Raw genomic sequence first — 26952 nt, forward strand, 5'->3', positions numbered from 1 at the left:
TTTCCCCAGATAGCCATCCCGTGGAGTCTATTCGTATGGAGAACAGACTTTGTGAACACTTTAACTCCACGGCGATTGGACTGTGTGCATAGGATCTGAGCGCTATTCGGTACCTTTGTGCGCTCAGATCCCAGCTATCTGGGGATGGGTTACATATATATATATATTTTATGTGACAAATGTAACATTATGTATTTTATTGTATTTTAGTGTTTTACTGTAACCATGTGGTTAATGGAGTTTTGCCTCTGTCCTTGGAGATAATTGGATTACTTCCCAATTATCTCCAGGATAGTGGGGAGGGATTGTAATGTACTGTGGGAGTGTTTTAACCCTGTATGCCTGTGATTGGTCATTTTACCATTTGTGTCCCAGTCTTCCATCTGGTCCCCTAGGGGATTGTCCACCAGGTGGAAGACCTGCATAAATACCGGGCAGGTAGCCCACATTAAACCAGACCACTGGTTGACCCCCAACACGGAGCTCTGTCTCGTCTTTGGGGGGGATTTACTGTATGCTGCTAGAGACTGATTGCCAGGAGTGTAAGCCGCTTGGATGCTTTTCCTGTTCGTCTGCTAGCAACTATTCGTGAGGTTCCAGTTCGGGAGTTTGGAGTGCTATTTTGTATGCAGTTCGGGAGTTTGGAGCATTCCCTTGTATTCGGTTCGGGAGTTTGGTGTTTTGCAGTAGCTGTGCCTGTATCTCTGGAAGGGGAAGATCTCCTAAACGGCGGTTTAACCCCTTTATGCTGGGGGTGCCGTTGCACGGTATCCTGGTGGGCCAGTACGGCCCTGCCAATGTACCAGCCTCCACTAGGCAGCTGTTTGTTAAAAAGTGGCAGACAGTGATATTGCGCATTGCAATACTGACAAAAGTGCATAGTAACAGGGAATTAATAGTCCATACCACTAAAAATACATGGGTTACGTACACTGACTTGCATGAAATAATAAAAAATAGTGCAAGACATATCAGTGCTACTTAAAAAAATTAAACACAACCAAAGTTTCAGATCAACTTGCAGTTGCAACTTATGAGGTATTATTGGCACCCACCAGGACAGTAGGAATGAGAAAAGGGGGAGAGTATGAGTAGGGATGGATAAGTGAGGGTAGTAAAGAACCAGAAGAGAATTAAAAATGTATCTATTATTTTATGTTGTTTAGTGGATGTTTATGTTAATGTGACTACGCATGATTATATATACTTGTTTCTTACTACATATGTCAAATTGGAATAATATTAGGTGCATGGTAGCTGGTATAGTTTTGGACAGAAACAACTTCATCCTGACATTTGAGTTTATTTACGAGAACAAATCCTAAAAGGACTTGTTAACAAAAACTTCTGAATGGTCATGAATAATGTTTTAATGAGTATTTGGGTGGTGGAATAAGAAATTGTTTGTAAAAAAGACCTTGAAGAAGGTTACTGAGCTCTTGTACTTAGGGTTACAGACATTAATTTAAATTAAGAGTCCAGAGACAGTTTAAACTTGAATCTAAACTGTCTGGGAAAAAAGTGTTTGTTGTCACATATGTCTGTAACCATTCAATAACTGGTAGGTTTCCAAAGGCTGGAACTCTCTGTTTTTGTCTATCTAGAGACATATTTATGTGTCCCAAAGAGTTAGAACAGAAATATGAAGCCAAACTCTGTACTGGAAATGCCATTTGAATGCTGTCCATTTTATGACTGTGTTACCGATGTGTAACTGTCTGCAAACTAGCTCTTGAAAAGCAGAAGGGTCATTAAGTGACCCCCATTTCTTCAATTTTGCTTTGCAGCCAAAAGAATATTAACATAATATTCAGTCTATAGTGTCGCAAACCAGAAAAGTATGTCTAAAGTTTTATTTCAGCGAAGCTCAATCATTTTAAAGAGGTAGTAAAACATTTGATAGGTACTAGTATCTATAGACAAATTGAAAATGTTTATTTTATGTTTACGAATGTGTATTTATTGCCCTTAAAAAAAAAAAAAAATACAAGTGATTAAAGACGGATAAGGGAAAGGAGTGCGAGAGAGATTCTAGTAAATGCACGGATTGTTTTTTTTAACAAGATTTTGTAGCATAGATAAATAGGATTTGTCATCCACAGGTGGATGTGTACACAGTTGACTATCAATGCAGCTAGAATCAAGCAATATTGCAAAAAAATAAATAAAAAATTGGTACCTGTCCATGTTTTCAGTTCCCAACCCTATCTTGGAAGAGCAACCAATTTTTCATGTACATGAAATAGATCATTCTGTTACCTCTTGTGCTACTTTACCCCACTCCCTCTAGTACATAATCTTGTTTGAGTAGGACCCTCAACAACCCTGTTTGTCCATCTATGGTACACTGCTATGGAATTTGTTGGCACTCTATTAATAATGATAATTGCATATATAGCTGATCTAGGTGGTTTTCAATTAAACAATTAAGAGGATTAGGTCAAAAACAATTTTAAAAACATGCAGAATCATGTTCTATAAATTAACCCTGAAAGAGCAGGAGTGGATGCAGATGTTGGAATAAGTCGAAGTGGATGCGATGGTGACAGAATTGGGTAAGGGATGAAGAGGAGGGCAAATCTTTCCTGTTTATGATATGGAAGGAGCAAAAACCGAGTGAGTGGGGGATGTAACATAAAAGATTTACAAAACAATCAATTCCTTATAATATTCAGAAATGCATGCACTCCAAAATTCTATTCTACCATGGAATATTACATTGAAAGAATTTTAGGCACAATACAAATTTCCCTTAAATGTCGCCTCTAAACAGATAGCTCAATAAAATACTTTTTAGAGGTTACTTTATTTGCCGGTCAGTAGCATGTATGGGTTTTGAAGAAATGGAAATGAGCCACTCAGAGATTCACCAGTAATGGTGATAGAGTCCAGAAAATGCACATTTTACAAGTTTTGGTCCACACCAAGCAGTTGTCTGGATTGCTAATTCCCAACCAATTAGTTTCAAAGAATGAGTAATCAGCCCCCCAATTTCAGTCTTAATTAGTTTCATACCAAATAACCCCTGTATGATATTGGCCTAGGGGTCACTTGCCCTCTTGTCTATCTTCACATATTCATCAAGCAACACATTTCAACTGAATGCACACTGTATAAATCAGGTTTTTTTTTTTAACTTTAGTAATTTCATATAGATTTAAAAAAATAAAAAGTTTAGCAGTAAAATAGTAGTAAGCAGTAAAATAAGAATACTGGAACATAAAAGAAAGGAGAAAATGTGTGTCCATAACCTTGCAGTACTCAACCAAATGTGTCCAAATTTGACATCATGTGTCTACATTAAGTAAGTGGAGAGAAAGTGAGGGAACGAGACATGCATTTATGCACTAAAACACAAGTTTGGTCAGAACTCTGCATATTGGGGAGGGCTGATCACTTTTGGCATAGAGTGCAAGTTCCAATCAGTGACAAACCTCCCAAATGGATGGTGCTACTCACATTGTGCAAACATTACATAGGTTTTACAGACAGTGGCTGCTTGTAATGCAAGGCGTGACATTTTATTCCTGTGCAATATTCCTATGACCTATACCAGTGCTTCACAACCTTTTATGGAAAAGTACCCCTGCAGGTCTAAAGAGACATATTATAGGTCATGCTCCTGAAGTCTCACTGCTCATTTCTTTACTATTTAGGAGTTAATCAACATATACAGTCCTAGTCACACATGCCTGCATGTGATTTGTGCAGCCTTCCTAAATTTAAAAAAAAATAAAAAATCTAAATGTTTACACTTCCTTTATTAAACATATGGTTTAATTTAGACTATCTGCGTATGATTAAAGTTCTATTTACAGGGGAGAAGATAAAAACTTCTAAAGCAAGTTAGCACCATTTTATTTCATGCAGGCTGTGTGAGCCACAACCAGGGGAGGTGTGACTAGTGCTGCATAACCAAAGTGATGAAACTCTGAAATGGCAGAGAATTAAGCAATAAGACTGCAGGGGCATAATATATACCGGTATACTAAACTGCGTCATTAAGCTAAAAGTTGTTTAAATGCCTATATAGTGTCCCTTTTAAGGTTGTAGGCCACCAACCCAAGCCCTGTACAAGTCAGCTTTAGCCCAACAGACCTAGTTTTTTTTTTTTTTTTTTTATCAGAGAAACTGTATTGTGAGGCTGAAAACCACAACTCCTGTATGATAGCGGCCTGTGGGTCAATTGTCCAACTGTCTGAGATATATATATATATATATATATATATATATATAATTTATTTTTAAAAGACCGTTTTATGCCTGCAACATCCAGTTGATATATTAAAGGAGCACTCTAATATTAGGAATACAAACATTTATGTCTTTCTAATTAACTTTAAGCTCCCCCATAACATGTTAAATAAATCAAATGTATTCACCTTTATTTCCCCAGCGTGCAAGTGTAGCTGGGTCCGCCGCTGCTCCTCTGGCCGAGTTCATTATTACCGATGATATTGACTAATGCAATGCTTCCAAATAGAGCATCATGGTTTTCAGTGTATTTTTGTAGAGCAAAGATTGTATAACTGCTCCAGGAAGTAGTGGTTTGAGTGAATATGCAGTGTATACAATTGTAAGCCAGCAGGGACAGGCTCTTTGCACCAAAACCACAACTTTAAGCTGTAGTGGGTCTGGTGCTTAGCGTGTCCCTTTAAATCTATGCTGCCTTTTATTTGTTGGGGGGCCTGGGGTAAGGTGCCCTTAAGAGTTCTGTGCATGCAAGATTTTATGCAAATATAAGGTTATTTCCTGTGTTAAACAGTAAATTGGGTAGATACAATGTAATGTTTTTGCTAGTACAAATAGTGAACAGGCATTACAAAAACATACTAAAATATTGCAGAGAAAATGTGAGCAAATTACTTGAGTTACCATTACTAAACAAACAATTATTGTTAACAGATGAAGGACCATGATTACTATGAATATAGGCAACACAGGCAGAAACTTTAGTAAATTATGAATGTTAGGGAAAACAAGTGTAAAAATATCTCAGGAAAAGAAAAGTTTTTAAAAATACAATATAAAATAATCAATCTTTAACATGTTTCCCAAGAATTTATGACGATCAAACAAAACTAGGCTGGGTGAGAGTTACCAAATGCATGAGAATTTAAATATTTACTTAAGCATTTATTATAGTGATCAATTCAATTGCTTTAGGACCTGTTAAGGAGTTCTGACTCTTCTCCAGTGTACAAGCACCGCCATCACGGGTCACTCTCGTCCGGTCTTTTATGTGTCAGAATGGATTCACATCAGACACACAATTTATGTATTCTCCTATCAAACATGAGAGTAGAGGACTGTCTGAAGGAGAGGCTTTCCTCGGTCAGTCATTTGTCATAGAGGCCCTTGCTGACAACCGACAGGAGAGGGGAGGTATCCTAGCTTTACATGGTTTTATCTGAAAACCTATACATTTACTAGCAATTCTGATAGCACAAGATATAGATGGTTTCCTATGCAGTCATAGAAACATAGAATGTGACGTCAGATAAGAACCATTCGGCCCATCTAGTCTGCCCAATATTTCGAAATGCTTTTAATTAGTCCCTGTCCTTATCTTAAGTCTAGGATAGCCTTATGCCTATCCCACGCTTGCTTAAAATCACTCACTTTGTTAACCTCTACCACTTCAGCTGGAAGGCTATTCCATGCATCCACTACCCTATCTGTAAAGTAACACTTCCTGATATTTTTAAACCTTTGCCCCTCTAATTAAAGACTTTGTCCTCTTGTTATGGTAGTTTTTCTTCTTTTAAATATAGTCTCCTTTAATGTGTTGATTCCCATTATGTATTTATATGTTTCTATCATATCCCCCCTGTCTAGTCTTTCCTCCAAACTATACATGTAAAGTTCCTTTAACCTTTCCTGGTAAGTTTTATCCTGCAATTCATAAACCAGTTTAGAAGCTCTTCTATGAACTCTCTCTAAAGTATCAATATCCATCTGGAGATACGGTCTCCAGTACTTTGTACAATATTCCAAGTGAGGTCTCACCAGTGTTCTGTACAATGGCATGAGCACTTCTCACTTTCTACTGCTAATACCTCTCCCTATACAATCAAGCATTCTCAGCTGCTCTATAACATTGTCTGCCTACATTTAAGTCATCTGAAGTAATTACTCCTAAATCCCTTTCCTCAGATGTTGGTTAGTAGTGTATCAAATATCCTATACTCCGCCCTTGGGTTTTTATGTCCAAGGTGCATTATCTTGCACTTATCCACATTAAATGTCAGTTGCCACAGCTCTGACCATTTTTCTAGTTTACCTAAATCATTTGCCAATTGGCTTATCCCTCCTGAAACATCAACCCTGTTACATATCCTAGTATCATTTGCAAAAAGACATACCTTATCAAGACCTTCTGCAATATCACTAATAGAAATATAAAAGAGAATGGGTCAAAGTACAGATCCCTGAGGTACCCCACTGGTAAAAAAGACCATGCTTTGAATATATATATATATATATATATATATATAATGACTACAACCCTCTGTTGCCTGTCACTCAGGCACTGCCATACTCATTCAACAATATTGGAATCCAATCTTAAAGATTGCAGTTTATTGATGAGCCTTATGTGTAACAGTGTCAATAGCCTTACTAAAATCTAAGTAGGCAATGTCTACTGCACCACCCTGATCTATTATTTTAGTTACCCAATCAAAAAAATCAATATGATTAGTTTGGCATGATCTCCCTGAAGTAAATCCATGTTGTCTCTGATCTTGAAATCCATGTGATTTTAGATGTTCAACAATCCTATCCTTTAACATGGTTTCCATTACTTTCCCCACTACTGAAGTAAGGTTTACTGGCCAATAGTTGCCTGACTCCTCCCTACTACCTTTCTTGTAAATAGGTACAACATTTGCCAGTTCTGGGACTACTCCTGTTAACAATGATTGGTTAAATAAGTCCTATGGGCAATGTGGTTTCTAACCAGACAGGCACACTTGAACCAGTTTAGCGATCGTACAATTCAGATGAACTACAGTGTATTGGGAGAACCTAATTTTTCAAGATAATTTCCCTGAACACACAAAGCTTAGCAAGGACAGACTGGTGTAAAAATACATAGAATACTGAAATAAACCAAATTCAAACAGTGTATGTAGACTTTAACCGCTTGTGTGTGTGTATCAATATTTTATACTAATTAGTAAAGTCTATTCATAATGAAGTTAAATTTCTGCCTGTTCAATATAAGTCTGCAGAATATTATGTATTCACAATATCCAAGAATCAACGTTATATTTACAAACCGTTAATTTAGGAAGACAAACATGGTAAACACTATAAACCAGTTAAAATTTGCAAAAACTACATATTTTAATACTTTATCTCTTTTGTAACTGACATGGAGGTTACACAAAAAGAACCCCAAAACCAATTAAACAGTGATATGACTTCAAACAAATTACAATGGAATGTGGATTTTTCAAAGAATAACAAAATCAGACTTGAATTCTTTTTTAAATCCTTTTAAACCAGTTGGACTACTGTATATGTGTCTCAGGCAAATGCTACTGAGATAGACTAAGCTTAAAAAGGGTTCAGCTGATCATAAATAATCCCCTTCCATTTAAAAGAACAATTTGTTTCATTACAATAAGTAAATCAATATAGGAATGTGTAAATAGTTGCTAATAATTTAACAGTTTACTAAAGCTGAAGTTGAAAAGACGAAAGGAAAAAAAAAATCATTTAAAACCAATCATTGTAGGAGGGGTACTTATTTTTTTTCCAAATTTAATTAAAACAAGTATGTACATATACAGGCACTGTATGTTTGCTCCTATTTGATGCATACCCAGGACTGCACTGAAGCTGTATGAAAAAAAAATATATATATTTCACTAAAAATACAGCTGCTATTCAGCTGTCATTGACCGTAATTACTGGCCAATGAATATAACAAGAGAACGATCAAGTATGTATTTTCTACAGAATATCATACACAAATGCCACAGTAAGCACAAACAAGGAAATATTGCGTACAAAGCAAATTTAAAATATTTATTAGTTACAATATACATCTGTCACAATTATTTTAAGCATATCACAAACAGCTTATTAAAAAAAAGAAAAAATATTCACAAAAATAAATAAAAATAAAGAGAACTAAAGTGGTGGTGTACAAACAATGTGTTACAAATACACAGTGCATGGAAACATGAGTGTTTTATATTTCCATGCACAGAAAAGTGACAAGCAGTAAAAACCAAAAGTTATTTTATTTTTTTAGAAAAATATTTTAGTAAAATGATGCATAGGTCACTTCCCAGAATACACAGTTCTTTAACAAGACCTTGTACTTTTAGGACCAGAGCACTACTGCTGTAGGTCCAGCCCATCTGCTTTAAGACAAAGAATGTCTTTGTAAATCATTCCTTATCGGATGCTTCTTTTTGCCATTGCCTCTCGAATCTGTCTATCCAGTTCACTTATGATATGGTCTTCATGGGTGTACACTCCAGTCCTTAATAAGGTGTCCCTCTCTTCTATCAGTCGGGTCAAATAATCTTCCAACCCGTCCTCGTGTGGTCTGGATCCAGAGCCATCAATTCGACCGCTTGCAATGTCACTTGTAGCACTGGGCTGTTTTCTTTCTTCTAATTGTCTGAGCCTAATTATACAATTAATCAAGAGAAATAACACATTAAAGGGACACATCAAATTATCACAGTAAAACATACTATTTGGTAAACATTAAAGAAGAGCATAATTATAATGAGGTTTTGATTTTTATGGACTCTTATTGGAATATATACTTAGTCATGGATAATTTTCTAATGTAAAAGATATTCAGAAAGGTGAACTGAAAAAAATAAATAAAAATCAGGTGTTAGCTAACATGCTATGGAAAATTATTTTTTTAACAATTCAGTTTAGCTTCTGATTTTGAAATTTACTAAGCCTTTGGACTTGAATTGTAAAATGATCAAAGACTTTTTGGATCACATTTGCCATCATCAGCAGGAAACAACCTGTTAAAATGCATTTTCATGGCAGGCACATTGGTTTGCCAACAGGGAAGAAGACAGGAAGGCATTTAAATAAAATATATATTATTTTATAGCTCTCCTTTCTGTAGAGTTAATTTAAAAAACAAAACCTAAATGGGAGAGGTTGCTAAAATAAACATAAATACAGCTATGCAGAAATCAAATGGAAAAGGGGTACATTTCCCTTAAAAACATCCCACCCCCATTTGTAAAGTATGTTTTCTATGCAATAAATGTTCATACTGTAATCTCTATAATTTCTTCATTTATATAACAGTTTGCTTTAATGCACCTGTTGAGCTCATTCCGGATTTCCTCCAGCTCCTGGCGCTCGGTCTTTACCACGTCCTTCTCTTCAGCTGCCAAGTAGCGCAGTCTCATTTGTTCAAGTTCCTCCTGCTGTTTTTTGAGTCGTGCCATGGCATTCTCTTGCTCACGCTAAGGGAAAATATTTCATATTAGAAGCAAGAATAAAAATATTCCCTAGGCAAAGCTTGTCAAAAATAAAGGGCATTAAATTGTAAAAAATATACTATGCAATATATTACACAATTTCTGTTGCTAATTTACACCAAAGGTATATAAAAAAAAAAAAAATAAAAGAATTAAGTCTAAAAATGAATTGTAGGTTACTGAACAAACTATTATGTTGAATATAAAGATTCTGTTGGTCATTGATTTATATACACTTTTTTCAATATCGTAAGTGTTGAAAAAACAGCAAAGACCCAGACTTAACCAACTGGACACTCCTGTGTAGAGTATACATTCACACTCAGACATAAGAAAAGAAAAAAAGTATTTGTAATGCTCATCAATATTATTTTCCATTAACTTAGGAGTCAAATATATCTTATAACTCAATGTGATGTTAAATTTAAACTCCAGTGTAAATGTTAAGGCTACTAGTTAGGGTAAACAGGTCTTGAAGCGATCGTAGTTACCCAGTATATCCAACAAGCAACTGAAAGTGTCTCAGGATACAACAAAATATAACCTAATCTCACAGACACTCGATTGTCAGAGGAAAGACTTCTCAATGTCTATATACTTTTGAATCAGATTACCTTAAAGGAACACTATAGTCACCTAAATTACTTTGGCTAAATAAAGCAGTTTTAGTGTATAGATCATTCCCCTGCAATTTCACTGCTCAATTCACTGTCATTTAGGAGTTAAATCACTTTGTTTCTGTTTATGCAGCCCTAGCCACACCTCCCCTGGCTATGATTGAAAGAGCCTGCATGAAAAAAAACCTGGTTTCACTTTCAAACAGATGTAATTTACCTTAAATAATTGTATCTCAATCTCTAAATTGAACTTTAATCACATACAGGATGCTATTGCAGGGTCTAGCAAGCTATTAACAAAGCAGGGGATAAGAAAATCTTAATTAAACAGAACTTGCAATAAAGAAGCCTAAATCGGGCTCTCTTTACAGGAAGTGTTTATGGAAGGCTGTGCAAGTCACATGCAGGGAGGTGTGACTAGGGTTCATAAACAAAGGGATTTAACTCCTAAATGGCAGAGGATTGAGCAGTGGCATGTTCTATACACCAAAACTGCTTAATTAAGCTAAAGTTGTTCAGGTGACTATAGTGTCCCTTTAAACCTAGCAGTGGATTGGGTCTGAAAATCATCATAAACATGAAAATCATCAATAAATTTACTGAGGTTTAATTTTCCATGATAAGTTTATTCTTTGTGAGTGTATGAAAAGTATGGTTTACAAAGCAGTATGTTTAGAATTAAATCTATATAATTTTTTGTTTCTCTGCCTACTTAAAAAAATAAATAAAAAAGCACACGACACCACTCACTATAATTACTGTGTTTTATTTTTGTCTAAATCAAAAGATAGCTATGCAGATCTCTATCTATAATCCTGTACCTAGCCTGCACCACACTGAACTGTTCCCATGTACCACAAGCGTAATCCACAAGCCTTCTACAGTATAACAATGTTCAGTAAAATTGAATGCTGTAGCCAGTCAGCTCAGACATGTATGTGTAGTATGTTCCTCTCCCTGTTAAGCCTGATTCGAATATAATATAAAATTGTGCAAGTATGCTACACTATCCCAACTGTAAAACAGGACATGGCGCTGGAAGATTGCCGTTGGGGTACCTCAGGTCTGAATGTACCAGTCTTATGCACTGCAAGAATAAAAAAAATGTAGGTATGTAGGTGTTCTTCGATAATGGGCATACGTTTGTTTGTTTTTTTGTTTTGTTTTTTTAAGACAAGAAATGATATCCATCTTTGAATTTATAGATAACATAAGCATGACATGCTCCACAGATCAATATACACATGAGAATGGTATTCACAATTTAGCTTCAAACTAACCACTGACAAAATGATAAATGCCCTAAAACTGATAAAACATTTAAAGGAACACTCCCACCCCATAACAGCCTAATCTCTATAAGTTTGCAATAATGACATGAGTGAAATCTGTTCCTGAAAGGTTTAACCCTGAAATCCACTATCAACAGGCAACTGACCGCTTTGCCTACCAGGTCCTTCCTTTGGCCGCCTACAGTCCAGGAAGGTGTGCTTTGGAGGCTGGTGATAGGCCAAGAGTGACAACTGAGTGTCAGCCAAGGCAAACCTTCCTAAACTGTACAGCAGCTGGATGAGACATTAGTCAGCCTGGGATGTTCCTTTAAGCAACACCTGTAGAACAAACTACTCATTCTTGGGGAAGTGTGATTAAAACAACAGTAAATTTAATAATACTACAAAAACTAAGAATTCTGAATTTCCAAAGGAATAGGACCAACCAAATGCCTTTACATAATTTACCATATTTACCTGACACAGTACATTAAAGTGGGAACTATCACTTCCTAGGAATTAGGATATTAGGTTTACTGTTGCCTTAGGTTTAAAAATAACTATTTGTGAGGTATGAAAATTAAATGTAGAAATTCACATGACTTCAAATGCTTAACTCATTTCAAATAACAGGGAGCATCTTTCTAGTAGGCAAGTTCATTTTTCTTTTCCAGAGAAGCGATGGTTTTGCTTTCAAGAATGTCAAAGTTATCAGTACTTCTAAGGTTAGATATCTCTTCAGTCTTTGTGGAATGAAAACTAATGGGGTGTAGCCCATACAGACTAGCTAAGAATCATGGGTATTGTAGTCTGACAGCAGGCTCACAACTACCCATGAGCAACCATTTTCAGCTCAGTCAAAGCAATTTAAAAAGTCAGTACAAAGAGGTGTATCATTTTTACGGTCTATAAAACCCACTGTAAAATACTACAAATCAACCAGTTGGCAAAAGCTAAAAAAAAAAGGCATTTACATAGAAGACATTATGGAAAATAGCAGGGGTGCAGTGACGTTTGCATTTTCCAAGTTCTGAATCTTGCCTTGTGACTCCCTGAACTATGTCTGGCTCCACTTTATGACATCAATCTTTCACTCATAAGCAGTGTTTTCAGTTGCTCTGTGTGAAAATTAATTCTTGTGTTAAATATAGTATATGTATAGCCAATCTGAGCATTATTAACATATGAACTCACAAGTTAAATATTTAACACTTTGTCAGGGAAGTTGGCAATCTATTGATCTACAATTTGTTTATATGCATTAGTCTTCTAAAACAGTAACAAAACCTATGAAAACAAACAGAAAACAACCCTAAACGTGTCTTTAAACAGGAAAGACACTTTTACATTTATCACGATTCATTATAAGACTTAAGAATAGTCTGCCAGTGTACAAAACTTTTTTTTTTAAGCAGAGAACAAAAACATTGTTAAAGGAACACAAATGTATATCTGACCCTATAGTGTTAAAACCACTTGCTCACCCCTTGCCCCCCTTAAAAAGAAAACCTGCCTTAATTCCAGCACTACGCGGGTCTGCCGATGCAGGCCCCGTCCCTGATCTGCCTCCTTAACAGACATCAGAATTTATGATCTCAGCCAATGCAATGCTTTCCATTCGGGAAAAGCATTGGATTGGCCGAGTTTAACAAAGAGGTGGGGTGAGGGCAGAGCCAAATTCTAGCCTGGCCAATCGTCATATTTTTTATAGAGATGTATTAAATCATTAAATGTTTGTGTGCAACACTGACCCAGGAAGCACCTCTAGTGGCCATCTGAGGAGTGACCACTAGAAGTGTCCCTAGGGAGCAATGTAAAAAACTTAATTTTCTCTAAAAAGGCAGTGTTTACAACAAAAAGCCTGCAGGGACTGACTACAGACACCAGAACAACTACATTAAGCTGAATATGTTCTGGTGACTATAGTGTCCCTTCAACTAATCTATCTAAGCAAAGAGAATGGTCTAATGCACTAGAAACAATTATGATGAGACCAGGGCCGGCCTTAGGCAATTAGGCGCCCTGTGCGAAAAGTCTTCACGGCGCACTCCCCTCCTCTACCTCCCCTCCCCCCCCCAAACAAGTTGCCTGTATACAGTCACACACACACACACAGTGTCACACACAGTTGCAGACAGACATGCTCAGTTACAGGCAGACAGTCAGAGGCAAACACACAGTTAAAGACACACAATCACTCACACAGTCACAAGCAGACCGTCATACACACTGTTACAGGCATGCAAACACTGACGCACACAGGCACACACAACGGCACAGCTACAGCGACATACACCATTAGAATCACACACAGGCAGGCAGTCACACACACGCAGGCAGGCAGTACCACAGACAGAGTCAGACACACACAGGCAAACCGTCACACACACTTACCTCTTTCCAGTGGATGCAGGTGGTTGTTGGGGAAGCAAGGACTCCTTTCTTCCCTCTTCCTGTGCAGAAGTTATCAGGGGCTTCGGGTAGGTATTAGCCCCGTCTCCGCCTGGCGATAAGCTCCACCCCGTCGCTCTGTAAGCCCCACACCCCCGCTGCCTCGATTCTTATTTTTATTTTTTTTAAATGGACCCGGGTGGAGAATAATTAAATCCTCCTCCCGGGTACCTGTTTTAGCTCCCCTGCACTCCTGTCATCCGGCCATGTGCGAGTTGTGTCGGCCACATGGTGCCCCCTGTGCAGCCGCAACGCTCGCACACCCCTAAGGCCGGCCCTGGATGAGACAGACTTTTTGCTTACCAAATATATAAAAGATGACTTTCACGGAATTTGATAATGGCTGGTTGCGTACAAGGTCTTATTTCTAGATTCCACAATTTATCAGCTGTATGCCCTGCTTCTGTGTGTTAAACGTGCTCTTATTCATCAAGATGTTAAAATGAATACAAAAAATTACACTTGTTCAACAAAGTGTCTAATTTATTTCAGAAGTGTTAGTGACTTCTGGAGATTTCATAAAGATAGAATCTTCATAAAACAAATTTTGACTTAGCAGAATGTAACCAGAAGACACACAAGAGACAAAACAAGGAGTACTTTGTCTCATGTAACTGCCAGAAGTTTTGCTTTGAGTTCCCATCAACAAATGGGATCAATAATCATCTTGTATTATCATGCATAGAAATAATGTCTCCTCCCAGGTGAATTTGCAAGAAGCCAGAGTATGATGGTGGCGAAAAAATGGGAGCGTTGAGGAGGGACAGATTAAGGTAAGTTTGTCTACCTATTTTCACTCTCCTTCGTCACCTCAACTCAAGTGGACATGTTGCCTTGTGGGGTCTTGGCAAAATATTCAAAAACCCTACAAGTGACAGTTCCACATTAAATATGCCTATTTTAAAATCAGAAAAAGATTACATAAATTAGTGTGCATCTGGCCTGATGAGAAGAGTGATGTAAAACAGCAATAAAGATACATAAAGCAATTTCTGCGTTTGAAGAAGATGCTATTATATCAAAATCTCTCCACACCAAGTGCTCTTTGACTCTATCATGTTTTCAACACTAGCCGGGTATTAGAATTCTTTCACCCCTCCAACTGCTGAAAGCCCAGACATCTAGCAGTCAACTAATCATTCAGTAAAACAAGCAAAATACAGATAAAGTGAAATCAATATAACCAAATAAAAATAAGGGACAAAGAGGTATTTAGCAATAGCATAGTCATCACCTCTTCTCCATGAACCGATTCAAAACTGCGATAATATAATTAAACACATTGATAAGTGAAAAAGAGGTTATAACTGAATGGCTTCATAATTCTGGAATTATTGTAATAGAGCAACAATTTATACATGGTGGGGTGGAATATATGTTTTGTTACATTTTACTAGCTTAAAAGAAAGGTTACTCTGTCTATTCTGCGTAAAATACAAATAAACATTTATAATGCTGAAAGTGTTTTAGTCTCTTGGGTCCCCTACACAACAAAAATAAATAAAATAAAGAGTCAACTTACATCTAGTACAGCAGTGTCAGGGTCCTTTGTTGCAGCTAGACTCTGCTGTTAGAAAATCAACAGTGCTGATTACCTCCTGGCCATAAGAATGCTCATAGATAATCACTGGGAGGCAGGGCGCATACACAGCAATTGCTGTGCCTACAATACTTCTCACAGAGATGCATTGAAATTAATGTTTCTCTAGGAGAAGCACTGATTTCAGTTTTGTGCCGTGGTATAAAGTGAGCAAGAAGAGCACCTCCCTAGTCAATTACCAACTCTGTCACTGTATAAAAGTGCAAATTTCTCTTGCAAATTGTATTTTTTACAAAGTGACAAACAGGGGTTACTCTTACTCCCTAAAGCACATTAGAAAGCTGAAGTGATTTAAGGGTTAGTGTCTGAAAGTTAAAGTGACAGTTTTCCTTTCTCTCGCTTTAGTGCACTCTATGAAACGGTTTATAAGGGAGAATAGGGCAGTGCAGTAAGCAAAACAAAAACAATACCTTCCAGCTCTGGCGTACCAAGAAACAGGAAGCTGGTGGTAGTGGGGTAATGGAAGTGTGCCAGTGCTGGTGAACGCACGCCATGCTGCTTGCTACTTAAAGTAAGGCAAGCACACTTAGGGCAGCACTGTTTCAATGCTTCCTGCAGTGTCCTAGTGCCTTTAAAGTAGTGCTTGTGCATGGAATGATGCACTCATGCTATGCTTGTTGGGGACTGCTCCTTGGTGTACCTAAATGCATGAGACAAGGGAACTAAGTCGGGATGGAACCCAAAAATCAGGACTGAAATCAGGATTGTTTGGAGGCCTGAAGAAAAACCAACACAAACAAACACTTATCTCTGCTGCACTTTCATATCCAAGGCTATGTGATGACCCTCAGACATGTGAAGGAAAATATTGTTTAATGCACTGGCATTCCTTCAGTAGTGCTGCCAGCAGACATGTACAATGTTAAAGCACTATCAAAATGGTTCCTCAAAGTCTATTTAAATAAAGCTGAGAGATTGAAAATAGATCTGTTTGTGCGGAGGCTATTTTGAAGGGGCCAATGAATTCCTTAACGGCGTTCATACAATTCATAGCACTAATGTTGTATTGAAATATCCCTTTCTGAAATCCCTCCCCCCCTCCAACCCTCCCCGAACCCCAATCCTCAGTGTCTGATGTCACTTACACTGGAGAGGGAGGGAGAGCAGACTGAGGGGAGGGGAGGGGGCTTTAAACCCCCATCTTGCCATTTTGATTTGGTATTTCTAAATAGTCTTTATTTTGTATTTTAATTAACACAGCCAATTTAAATAATATTTTAAAAACTACAGTGACAACATCACTTCATGTATCTGTTAACCAAGTGTCATTATAATTATCGTCACTGTATACACTGCAGCAGAATATGCAGGCTATATAAATGCTAATAATTACAATAATAATAAGCTTTGTGTAGTGCAGAAGGACTAATGATTTCCAAAATATAACTAATCACCTTCTAGAACATTTTGGAAAGTTTACAAATGTAACTTCATACATAAAACAACTGATAACAGTAGGGGGGTGGGGGGGGGGGGATGAAGAGAAATTACAACAAACAATCACGGATTATGTCTTTATTAAACTTTCAAAGCCTTGCTCATAATTCTAGTGTCTTTCCCATCTCGCAATATACAAATGTCCTGCGACAAGAGGATTAGTGAATGTTCTTTGATCTTTTTTTTATCATGATAAATTTCATTGTCTAAACAATATTAGTGTATGAATTGTAAACCTAGCTTTCATAAAGAAATATATATAGATATGTATATTTGTTCTATTAAAGACAAACGCAGTTCCACTGATACTACTAATCTTTCCGGTGTATAAAAGAAATAGAGTGAGAATATATAAAGCAGATATTACTATTTTTGTTATTTTAGTTAATCCAGCCCCTACATTTTAATCAATGTTTCACTGCCTCTAACCCTTTCCATTAAACAGGAGTCTCTGAGACTAAACTCCACTGTGCTTTCCAAGATTAATTTAGAGAGGGAGAGGTTAAACGTGAAATAGTTATATGCCAGCCCACCAAGTGTAAAGGACAAGAGGCTCTTCAATCAAGCAAGCACAATCTTTATTTTGCTATGGCTGCCTATAAATCCTGAAAAGAGAGGTAAACATGCATACTGTAGACTAAACAATCACTAAATAGTGGCCACTGATCATTCTCCCACTCATACATACCAAGTAAGTCTGTGGGAAACTATTGCTGTCTTAGCTAAGGAACTCAAGTAAAGTTTTCTGAAAATAACCCAGAGTTGACAAGTTAGTAGGAGGGCCTGGATGCTTTCAAGACGCAGTTTTCAGCTAAGCCCTGGATCTCCGACTAATAGATTTTATTTTTTTTTAAACAAAGCTTTACTTCCCATGTTTGGCCAAATTACTTAATGATTAATCAACTTAATTATTGCAAGTGGATAATCTCTGGGATAGACTGGGGCAGCTCAGATGTTAGAAAAAAAATTTGGGAAAAATTATTTTCAATTTGCAACAATTACATATCCACATGCTTTCATCCATAAGTAGAACTTAACCCCTTCAAGACCAGTAATATGTCAGGGACGCCAAACTATCATGCAAACATTTTATTAAATATATATTTTAAATTTTGCTTTTAAACACAACTAATAAGTTTGAGACATCTTAAAATCACAATTAGTCTTCGTTTTGTTTTTTTAATGACATACTTGAGAAATCAGGGCTGACTTTAGTTATAAAGTTTTGAGACGGAAGAGAGTCAAAGTACATTATCTGTTGTCCATGTCGGCCCAATTTTCAAACAGATGTTATAAACGAAGATTTATTATTTTTATTAATGAACAAATAAAGAGCTGAATTCTTAAGAAAGAGCAGCTTTCACAATGTTTACTCTTTACACTCTTATAATAATTCTCGAAAGAAACTTTGCTAAGGCACAACTTGGTAATGGAAATCATTAGTCACACTTTTTTTTGTTTTTAACATTTTTTGGCAACACCACAAGTGTACAGACTCCTTTCCAAGATCTACCAGTTGGGTTTTGTCATTAACATTTATTAAAAATACAGTCATCCAGTTTCAATTGTGCTTAAGGATTCTTAAGATCTAGTATGGCTAGGTGCAAAAAAAATAAAAATAATTTGTATAGACTAATGGTTATTATTCATGGGATGAAATTATTTACCTATGGAAAGGGACATCTGTCTAACACAACATAACTTAATTGAAGCAAGCTCTTTTAGGATGGTATTCTATTGGTATAATGGTAAAATAATACACTAAACAGTTTACAAATTAAAATATATAAAAATAGAACAAAACGTTTACCTGTTTTATTCTTGCGAGTTCTTTTAAGGCTCTTCCCCACTGTTGCTTGTAATGCAATTTAGACTTTGTTGCAGACTCCAGTTTTCTTTCAAGTTCAACCTGTTATATCAACAGAACGCAGCATGTAAGAGTTACTGAATAATAAATGTTCAGAAACACATATGCACAAAGAAATATATGTGCACACCCATGTATATTTATTTCATATTCAATTAAATTGTTTACAGATTTATGTAAAGAACAGTCACCTTAGTATTATTGCTAAAATAGAGAAACTATAATATTATTAAGTAATTTTTTTATAAAACGATTAGTCCAAACACAATGACAACTTATGATCCCGGCGACGGCTGAAACGTGCAGACCTTAGGTATTACTAGTTGGGGGATTTTTCCTAAACTCAATACCTCAAATTGTTTGACTTTACTCCCCCCATCCAGGAACCTATACTTACCTTTTAGTTTCTCCGTTATCATTGGATATACAGTATATGAGCTACTGACATGGAGGGAACATGTGCCGACTGTAAAATACATAGAGACTAGAAATCTTTTCTTTATTTTCAGACAAGTGCAGTGAACAGCAGTCATATGCACCTTCCCTGTCACCTCTCATACGAATACTATATTACAAAGGCTAATATGATGAAATACAGTGGGATATTGATACTTTATATTTCACTGTTCTAAACTTTTGGTTATTTCTTTAGATACAAGTATCCCTGGCACATCAGATTAGCTTATTAACCCTATATATGTGCAGATTTTTATAATGCATTTGAATGAAACCCACCCTTTTCCTTGCCCTTCCCCCCTGTTTTTTTCATTATGGAATCGTACATTATCACTATGCCAGAGAGAACCTTTAAACTGGTAATTTTTTTAACTTGTACCAATTTCCTGGAAACATAGGTTATGTTTTTAACCCTCCAGCTTATTGTTTTGGATAATTTTAACTGTTAAAATAAAAGTTAAATTGTATATCTTAATATTGGGGTGTTTCACCATATCTAAATTGTTTGATTACTACCTTATAGGGCTAAAACCCCTAGGACCTTATAGTGAGACACGTTTGTTGACCACCAGGCAACAGAGGTGGACAAGAAATACATTTTATTTATTTTTGTTACACAAAGAGACGGAGACAGCAGACAGATTGTTGAAAAAATCACATACAGAGATTGTGAACAAGAATATCTACATTCTAGCAATCCATACAGCTTTGGAGAGGTTTCCATTACAAAGAGGTGTATTGACAAATTCTGAATTTGATAGAAATTAAACTTTGAAGTGTAAAAATGGACCTGAAGAAAAATTCTCCAACACAGAATTTTGCCATTTAGATTTTAAGTCACTACAATTCAGAACTTCGTGAATAAACCAACGTGTGTGTTGCTGGTGTTTAGATAGGACCCGTTGCCTGGTCTCTTCAAGATCACTATGCTCTCATTAATGGATAAAATGAACTGATTTTCTTTAAAAGTATTCTGACATATTTAAAATATATGCCACTTAAAATAAGGGGGAGAAAAGACTGAATCCAAAAGCTTATTTTTACTTGCTATAGTGATCTGTTATAGTTGAACTCTTGCCAAACTGGCTTTGTTTTAGGAATGTACTTTCTCAGTCTCAAACGGTTGTCTAAGACGCTCAAAGTCTTTATTTTTTTTTTTTCTTTAAAGCGATTAGATCTTAAATTATTATTATTTTTTTCATTCTCTTTTTAACATGCATGTCTAATAACTATGTCCCTATAACAGGTCAAGTCTCCAGTTAGCCAGGCTAAAAACTTAATTGCCACCTCAAAAATATGCAAACAGCCTTTTTGAATACTCCACAACATGCCACACCCAATTGCACAAAGAATGGCTTACTTATCAGTGCTCATCTACAACTTTGTCACAGACAGCAATGAGTGAGCTGAACTGCTGTAAGCCAAGCAGTCGGAATCAGAAAGAGGACACCCAGGAAGTTTTAATGACTGTGTGCAGTTTGCTTGTGGATCGAACGAAGTAGCTTTATTGTACAGTACAAGTGCCACATGGAACAACTGAAGGATGGTTAACTGAATATAGCAAAGATTGGGAAGAAATCTCAGAAGTTAACTTGTGTTAAACAAAGCTGTTATTTTCTTAATATCTTTTTATTAGAATCTACACTTAAAGGGACACCATAGTCACCAAAACAACTTTAAGCTTAATGAAGCAGGGTTGGTGCATAGATCATGTCTCACTTCTCAATTCCCTGCCATTTAGGAGTTTAATCACTTTGTTTATGCAGCCCTAGTCACCTCCCCGCATGTGACTTACACAGCCTTCCAAAACACTTCATGTAAAGAGTCATCTAATGAATTCATTTTGTTTGCATGCAGGCTGTGTCAGTCACTGCCATTGTTTCTCCCCTGGCTGTGAATTGAGCAGTGAGACTGCAGAGGCATGATCTAAACACCCAAATTACTTCATAAAGCTAAAGTTGTTTTGGTGACTATAGTGTTCCTTTAAGCAATACATCCATACAATGCCAGGCTTAGCTGTGTTCAGAAAAAAAAACATAAAAAAACAAACAACTATTTCCTCTCATCCTATACTACAGTCCGTTACATCCATCTATGGCTTGTCCAATATTTCCTCTGATCACTTGTAATACAAATACATATCTGTCTATTGTGCATTTGTCTGGGTGCCTTCACCTAATGCAGACTGCCTTGCATAAAATATCCTTCTAAAATACAATGAAGTGTTTTCATTTAATAAACAACCAAGCTGCAGACAGAAATACAGACATGTGTAGTCATATAATTACTATTTGTATGCATTTATGTACTCTTCTTTTAATGCAGGCGGCTCAGTTTGCAGCAGTTCAGATCACCTAGTGTTGTCAGTGACTACACTGTGTAGATATTCTGATACTAAAGGCTTTTTATTTTTATTTTTTTCAGAGGGAATGGTTAAGACAGGCTTATAGTGCAGCATTCTGCAAAAAAAAACAAAAAACTTTCTATCACTTCCCAGGATTTTTAATACTATCTTTACGGATCTCTATATTTAAAGGGACACTATAATCACCTGAACAACTTTAGCTTAATGAAGCAGTTTTGGTGTATAGAGCATGTCCCTGCAGCCTCACTGCTCAATCCTCTCCCATTTAGGAGTTAAATCCCTTTGTTTATGAACCCTAGTCACACCGCCCTGCATGTGACTTGCACAGCCTTCCATAAACACTTCCTGTAAAGAGAGCCCTATATAAGCTTTCTTTATTGCAAGTTCTGTTTAATTAAGATTTTCTTATCCCCTGCTATGTTAATAGCTTGCTAGACCCTGCAAGTGATTAAAGTTCAATTTAGAGATTGAGATACAATTATTTAAGGTAAATTACATCTGTTTGAAAGAGAAACCAGTTTTTCTTATGCAGGCTCTGTCAATCATAGCCAGGGGAGGTGTGGCTAGGGCTGCATAAACAGAAACAAAGTGATTTAACTCCTAAATGACAGTGAATTGAGCAGTGAAATTGCAGGGAATGATCAATACACTAAAACTGCTTTATTTAGCTAAAGTAATTTAGGTGACTATAGTGTTCCTTTAAGAAATATGTGTTTGTGAGGTGTGACATAAAAGTGGAATGTAGAAATCCTCATCTCTTTATCCTGCAACTGAGCTCGCTCATCTTGGCTTCCAGTCGGTCATCGTTGTATGCAATGTCCTTTCCCTTTAGCAGTAAGCTTAGAGAAAGCACTCAGAGAAGAGGTGAGATTATTCTATGTCTCCTTCATTTTCAGTGTGTGCCCTATTGATCATTATATCGTCGGCTAAATATTTAATATAAATAAAAAATAATTATTTTTTTTTAAAAAAAGTATATGAAAAAAAGATACTCCTTTAAGGAGCATTTCGGACCCCCCCAAAAAAAAGCTAAAAATATTTGAGCAGGCAAAATATAGAGCATATTAGTGAGGCCAAAAAAACTTATTAAAGTAGACACGGGAAAAATAAAAGAAATTAAAAAATAATGAAACCTATTATTTTAGTTTTATTTTTTTTCGATGCAACCTCAGGAAACTTAAAACCTAAAATAAGCCTCTTTACAGGTGGTGATAAATTAAAAAGTGATAAAGTTACTCTATCTAGATTAATGCTATATTACAGTATACCAATGAATATGAAACAACCATTTCAAACAGGTCAGAAAATTATTCCCAGTGCTCCATAAACCATTCTCTAGGTTCACGTAACAGTGCACTGAAACAGAATATCTTGCAATACTGAACAGATAATGACTGCCAAATGATTTTAAATTATGCTCTTTAGACATCAGTTTTATTACATTTTAAATAAATAGATATTAGAGTACTAGACCTCACAAAGGCAAAGATTAAGCTATTAATACAGTGGCCTCCATTAGTTTTTGTCAATAATAATTTATTCTACACTTACCTTTAATTTCTATTTTGATTTTTATCTGTGCAATGGATAATTAGACATCTATTGTCAATAAACTAACACACAGATAGCCAAACTCTGAACTGTGACCTCTGAATGGTAGGATCACTTTTCATTTAATATGGTAATAAAAGTAAGTTCTAATTATTTTCATTCATCTATTGTATTTCATCAAAGATACAGTATTGTAACAGTTCTAAGAATGTGATGGTACCACTGTAGTCAAATTGTATATTTCACGGCTTAATCAAAATACAATTATTAAAATATAACTGAGGAAGACTGCAGTGAATTGTGACAATTAACTTGCACCAACTTGATTCATTTGTAGAAGAGTTCACTCACTGCATAGCTAACTAAAATGATCCCAAGCCATTGGTCATTTTTTAAAAACGCCAAATGTAAAAAAAGATTATTAGTGTTGGTTTGAATTACATTTTAGATACCATAATGGACTTATTACTGTAGTGAGCAATACTTATATAAACATGGCCTTAAAAATTGTGAAATGTCTTGTTTTCAAGCTACATTTTCTGTTGCACGGTTCGAACAAGACCAACCTTTATGTTCAACACTTCACACAGACTTTTACCTACCTGTATCAGCAAGCCAGTATCAATATAAAGGTTTAGAATTGTACATAGTTTGCAGATTAAGCACTTACTGATCTAATAATTTTATTCAGAATGAAAAATGCATCTGGACATGTGTAAATCTAAATTTCTTTCTTAATATGTTGAAAGCACATGAAGTGGAGGCTGATCAGGTCTTGTTGGGAAGAGTCTTGATTACAAAAGGACCAGATACTAATGTGAAATTCAGGTTACTTTATTAACAAACCGTTCACAGCAATGTGTACTTCCACCGAGACTCTCTCAAGTCTACAAAGCTGAGTGGAACCAAAGCGTTGCTGTTAAGGTGTGAAAAGAGTACCCTAAATATTTTCAATACATAAATTTTTTTGTTTTTTATACAATACATCAATCGTGGAGGCGGTATTACCAATTAGCACCAGGTGAATACTAAAGTGTGTGTGCCAACTATTATTTGTTTGCTTCAGTTGGAAAGGCTCTTATAAACATATTATGAACAAAGTTAGAAAGGGTAATGCATACACCATTAGGGGAACACACCCACCGGGGTGCTCCAAACTAGAAAAGCCAACTCCCAATCAATCCAACGGGATCAAATACATTTATCTCGGCACACCCAATGATTTCTTATTAACAGGCAGTCTTATTTAGAGTTCAGAGAAAAAGACAATGTTTCAGCACTATCCTGTGCCTTTTTCAAGACTTGAGACTTAAAGTACCACTTTAGTGCCAGGAAAACAAACTTGTTTTCCTGCCACTATAGGGTCTTTGGGCCCCCCCCCACCCTCAGGGTCCAACTCCCACCGGGCTCAAGAGGGGTTAAACACTTAACTTTCTCCAGCACCTGGGGACTCTCCTCCCTTTTCCGACGTCATCCGCCGAGAACGGAAATGCTCGGCAAGAGCCGCGCGCGGATTCAATCAGTCCATAGGAAAGCATTTATCAATGCTTTCCTATGGACGTCCAGCATCTTCTTATTGTGATTTTCACAGTGAGAAGCGCGGAAGCGCCTCTAGCGGCTGTCAATGAGACAGCCACTAGAGGCTGGATTAACCCTAATGTAAACATAACAGCTATGTTTACAGCTGCAGGATTATCCCTAGATGGACCTGGCAACCAGACCACTTCATTGAGCTGAAGTGGTCTGGGTGCCTATAGTTGTCCTTTAAGAAACCATTGGGTGTGCGGATACATATGTATTTGTTCAAACATATTCTGAACAGATTGTCACATGTACTGCTCAGACATTTGTAAACTTCCTTGTGCGAAAAGCACACTGCTGCCAGAATCCATGTAGAAGACAAGTCTGTAATATGCCTCCTAATCATTCAGTCCATTAAAAAAAAAAAAAAAAAAAAAAAAAAAAAAAAGTTCAGCTAGAGTGGAGGGACAATTTTAAGACTTGTTAAACTCCATAGCCAAGAAGTAAAGTAGTCCTGCCATTTCTTTAGTTTTTCCTTAATTCGCTCCCTCCCCATTCCACCCCGGTTTGCCCTTCTATGGGATTGATTTTACTGAGGGTTGTGGGTAAATTTGATTGGCGACAGAAACAGAACCTTGCGTTAAGCCCCACCCATTGTGAAGTTTTGTCAACTTAAATGCTTTAAATGCTTAAACTAAAGTAAGCAATACTTTTCCTTCTATATTTTATAAAATGATAGGGTTAATTTCTGTTCAGCTGAATCATAACACCAAGAGCCTTGTACAATTCAACGACATCCCATTTGTAGTTTTACACCTGACCATGCCAGAACGTTGCATATATATTCTTGGCAAAGGACTATCTTTGTTCTCTCCTATTCTAAGAAGACACTACCCCTATATATATCCTCCTATCCTATGAAGTCCCCACCTGTTAATGCCCCAGAGAAGTTTTATATCAATGATTTCTTACATGCCATACCATAATGTATGCACAAGCTGTCCATTCTGTTTATTTAATAGTTGTCAATATTGGATTGGTAATTAGTGACACTCCCCATGACTGCCCTTTATTGCGTATTATTATAAAACTATTGTTCTTTTGAATAAAGATCAGACAACTTCCTGAACTGACTCCCTTGTATGTCTGTCAATGGAGTGCCTCCCAGTAGTAGAAGGGTGTGGCTTGGTCTGGATATAGCTAAGACCATGGCAGGTAATTTTGGAGATCACTAAGGACAGGAGTATGTTCCAAAAAAAAAAAAAAAAAACAACTTAAGGATTCAGACACAGGGAACTATGTAGAAGCAGATTAGTTAAAGATTATATTTGGTGACACCACCACTTTTAAAACAGCGCATGCTGTCCAGAATAATAAGCTTTTCCAATATTAATCTTAATAAATGTTTTTAAAAAGCTACATTTGAGGTTTCTGAATTTCTAAATCCCTAGACCTCTGCATTGACCATTGGCAAGATCAAGAGGGATTCAGCCAATCATGACATCACTTCATTTCAATAGCTTTGCGATTTATAACTGGGGAGTTGAAGGAAACCAAACAGTAGAACTGCAGCTCTCAGAAACCCTTGCAGGGTCGAAACACTCATTGTGGACATTCAGGACTCTTGTTTGCAGGTAATAAACGTAAGGCCAGCATAACACGTAATAGGATACATCTGCTGACAAGTTTGAAAAGCACCGTTAGTTGATTGGGATTTTAAAAATATCTAAAGTTGTCTAGTCATCTTCACATTTTGCAGATGAGAAGTATATTTAAAATCTAAATGCCAGAGTGACAAGGGAGAAATTAAGTTAATTGGGTTAACATGATTTTCTTGTTGAGCTTAGTAATGTAAGCTTTCGTGAAATACAGTAAGCTATAAACTGCACAAAATGTCCTTTTGCATTATTATTGTCATTAAGGCTGTTTGTTTTAAGCAAGAAATCCTAACATGCAAATTATTGTGGGAACCAGACAATTTAGAGACTGATTGTAGAGGACTAATGAGCTGCTGAAGAAAGTTATGACTACTTACCCCCCCAGAGTATTAAATAAATGAGTAGCACATCTTGCTGGCACTTACAGTGTTAAAACATACTTCATCTCCCTTTCTAAAGTGGAGCCTCTTAATAATTAATCTGTCTTAAACCCCAAGCTTTCCTGTGATTCCATGATTCATTGCAAGTGGAGTATGTTGTTGGGAAAGACGAAATTATGTAAAAGCCATGCAAATGAAATAACTAAACTCTGTTTACGAGCAATTTGTTTCATTTTAGTTTTTTTATGATCAAATACAAACATCTTTTACTAATCAAAATTGTAAATCCAAAATGCAAT

The 26952-nt window shown here is 36.4% G+C and overlaps 1 protein-coding gene across 1 annotated transcript in view; it reads right to left on the reverse strand.

Moving 5' to 3' along the window:
- Nucleotides 1-8111: 8111 nt before the first annotated feature.
- CEP120 (centrosomal protein 120) overlaps nucleotides 8112-26952 on the reverse strand; it is a 60765-nt gene continuing 41924 nt past the window's right edge. Inside the window, exons 18-20 of the mRNA XM_063456945.1 lie at nucleotides 18666-18764; nucleotides 9319-9464; nucleotides 8112-8647 (exon numbers count right to left, since the gene is read on the reverse strand). Of these exons, the coding sequence (XP_063313015.1) occupies nucleotides 8413-8647; nucleotides 9319-9464; nucleotides 18666-18764 (480 nt within the window). The 3' untranslated portion in view covers nucleotides 8112-8412. The remainder of the gene's footprint in view (nucleotides 8648-9318; nucleotides 9465-18665; nucleotides 18765-26952) is intronic.

The sequence above is a fragment of the Pelobates fuscus genome, chromosome 5 (assembly GCF_036172605.1).
Source record: "Pelobates fuscus isolate aPelFus1 chromosome 5, aPelFus1.pri, whole genome shotgun sequence".
Lineage (NCBI taxonomy): Eukaryota > Metazoa > Chordata > Amphibia > Anura > Pelobatidae > Pelobates > Pelobates fuscus.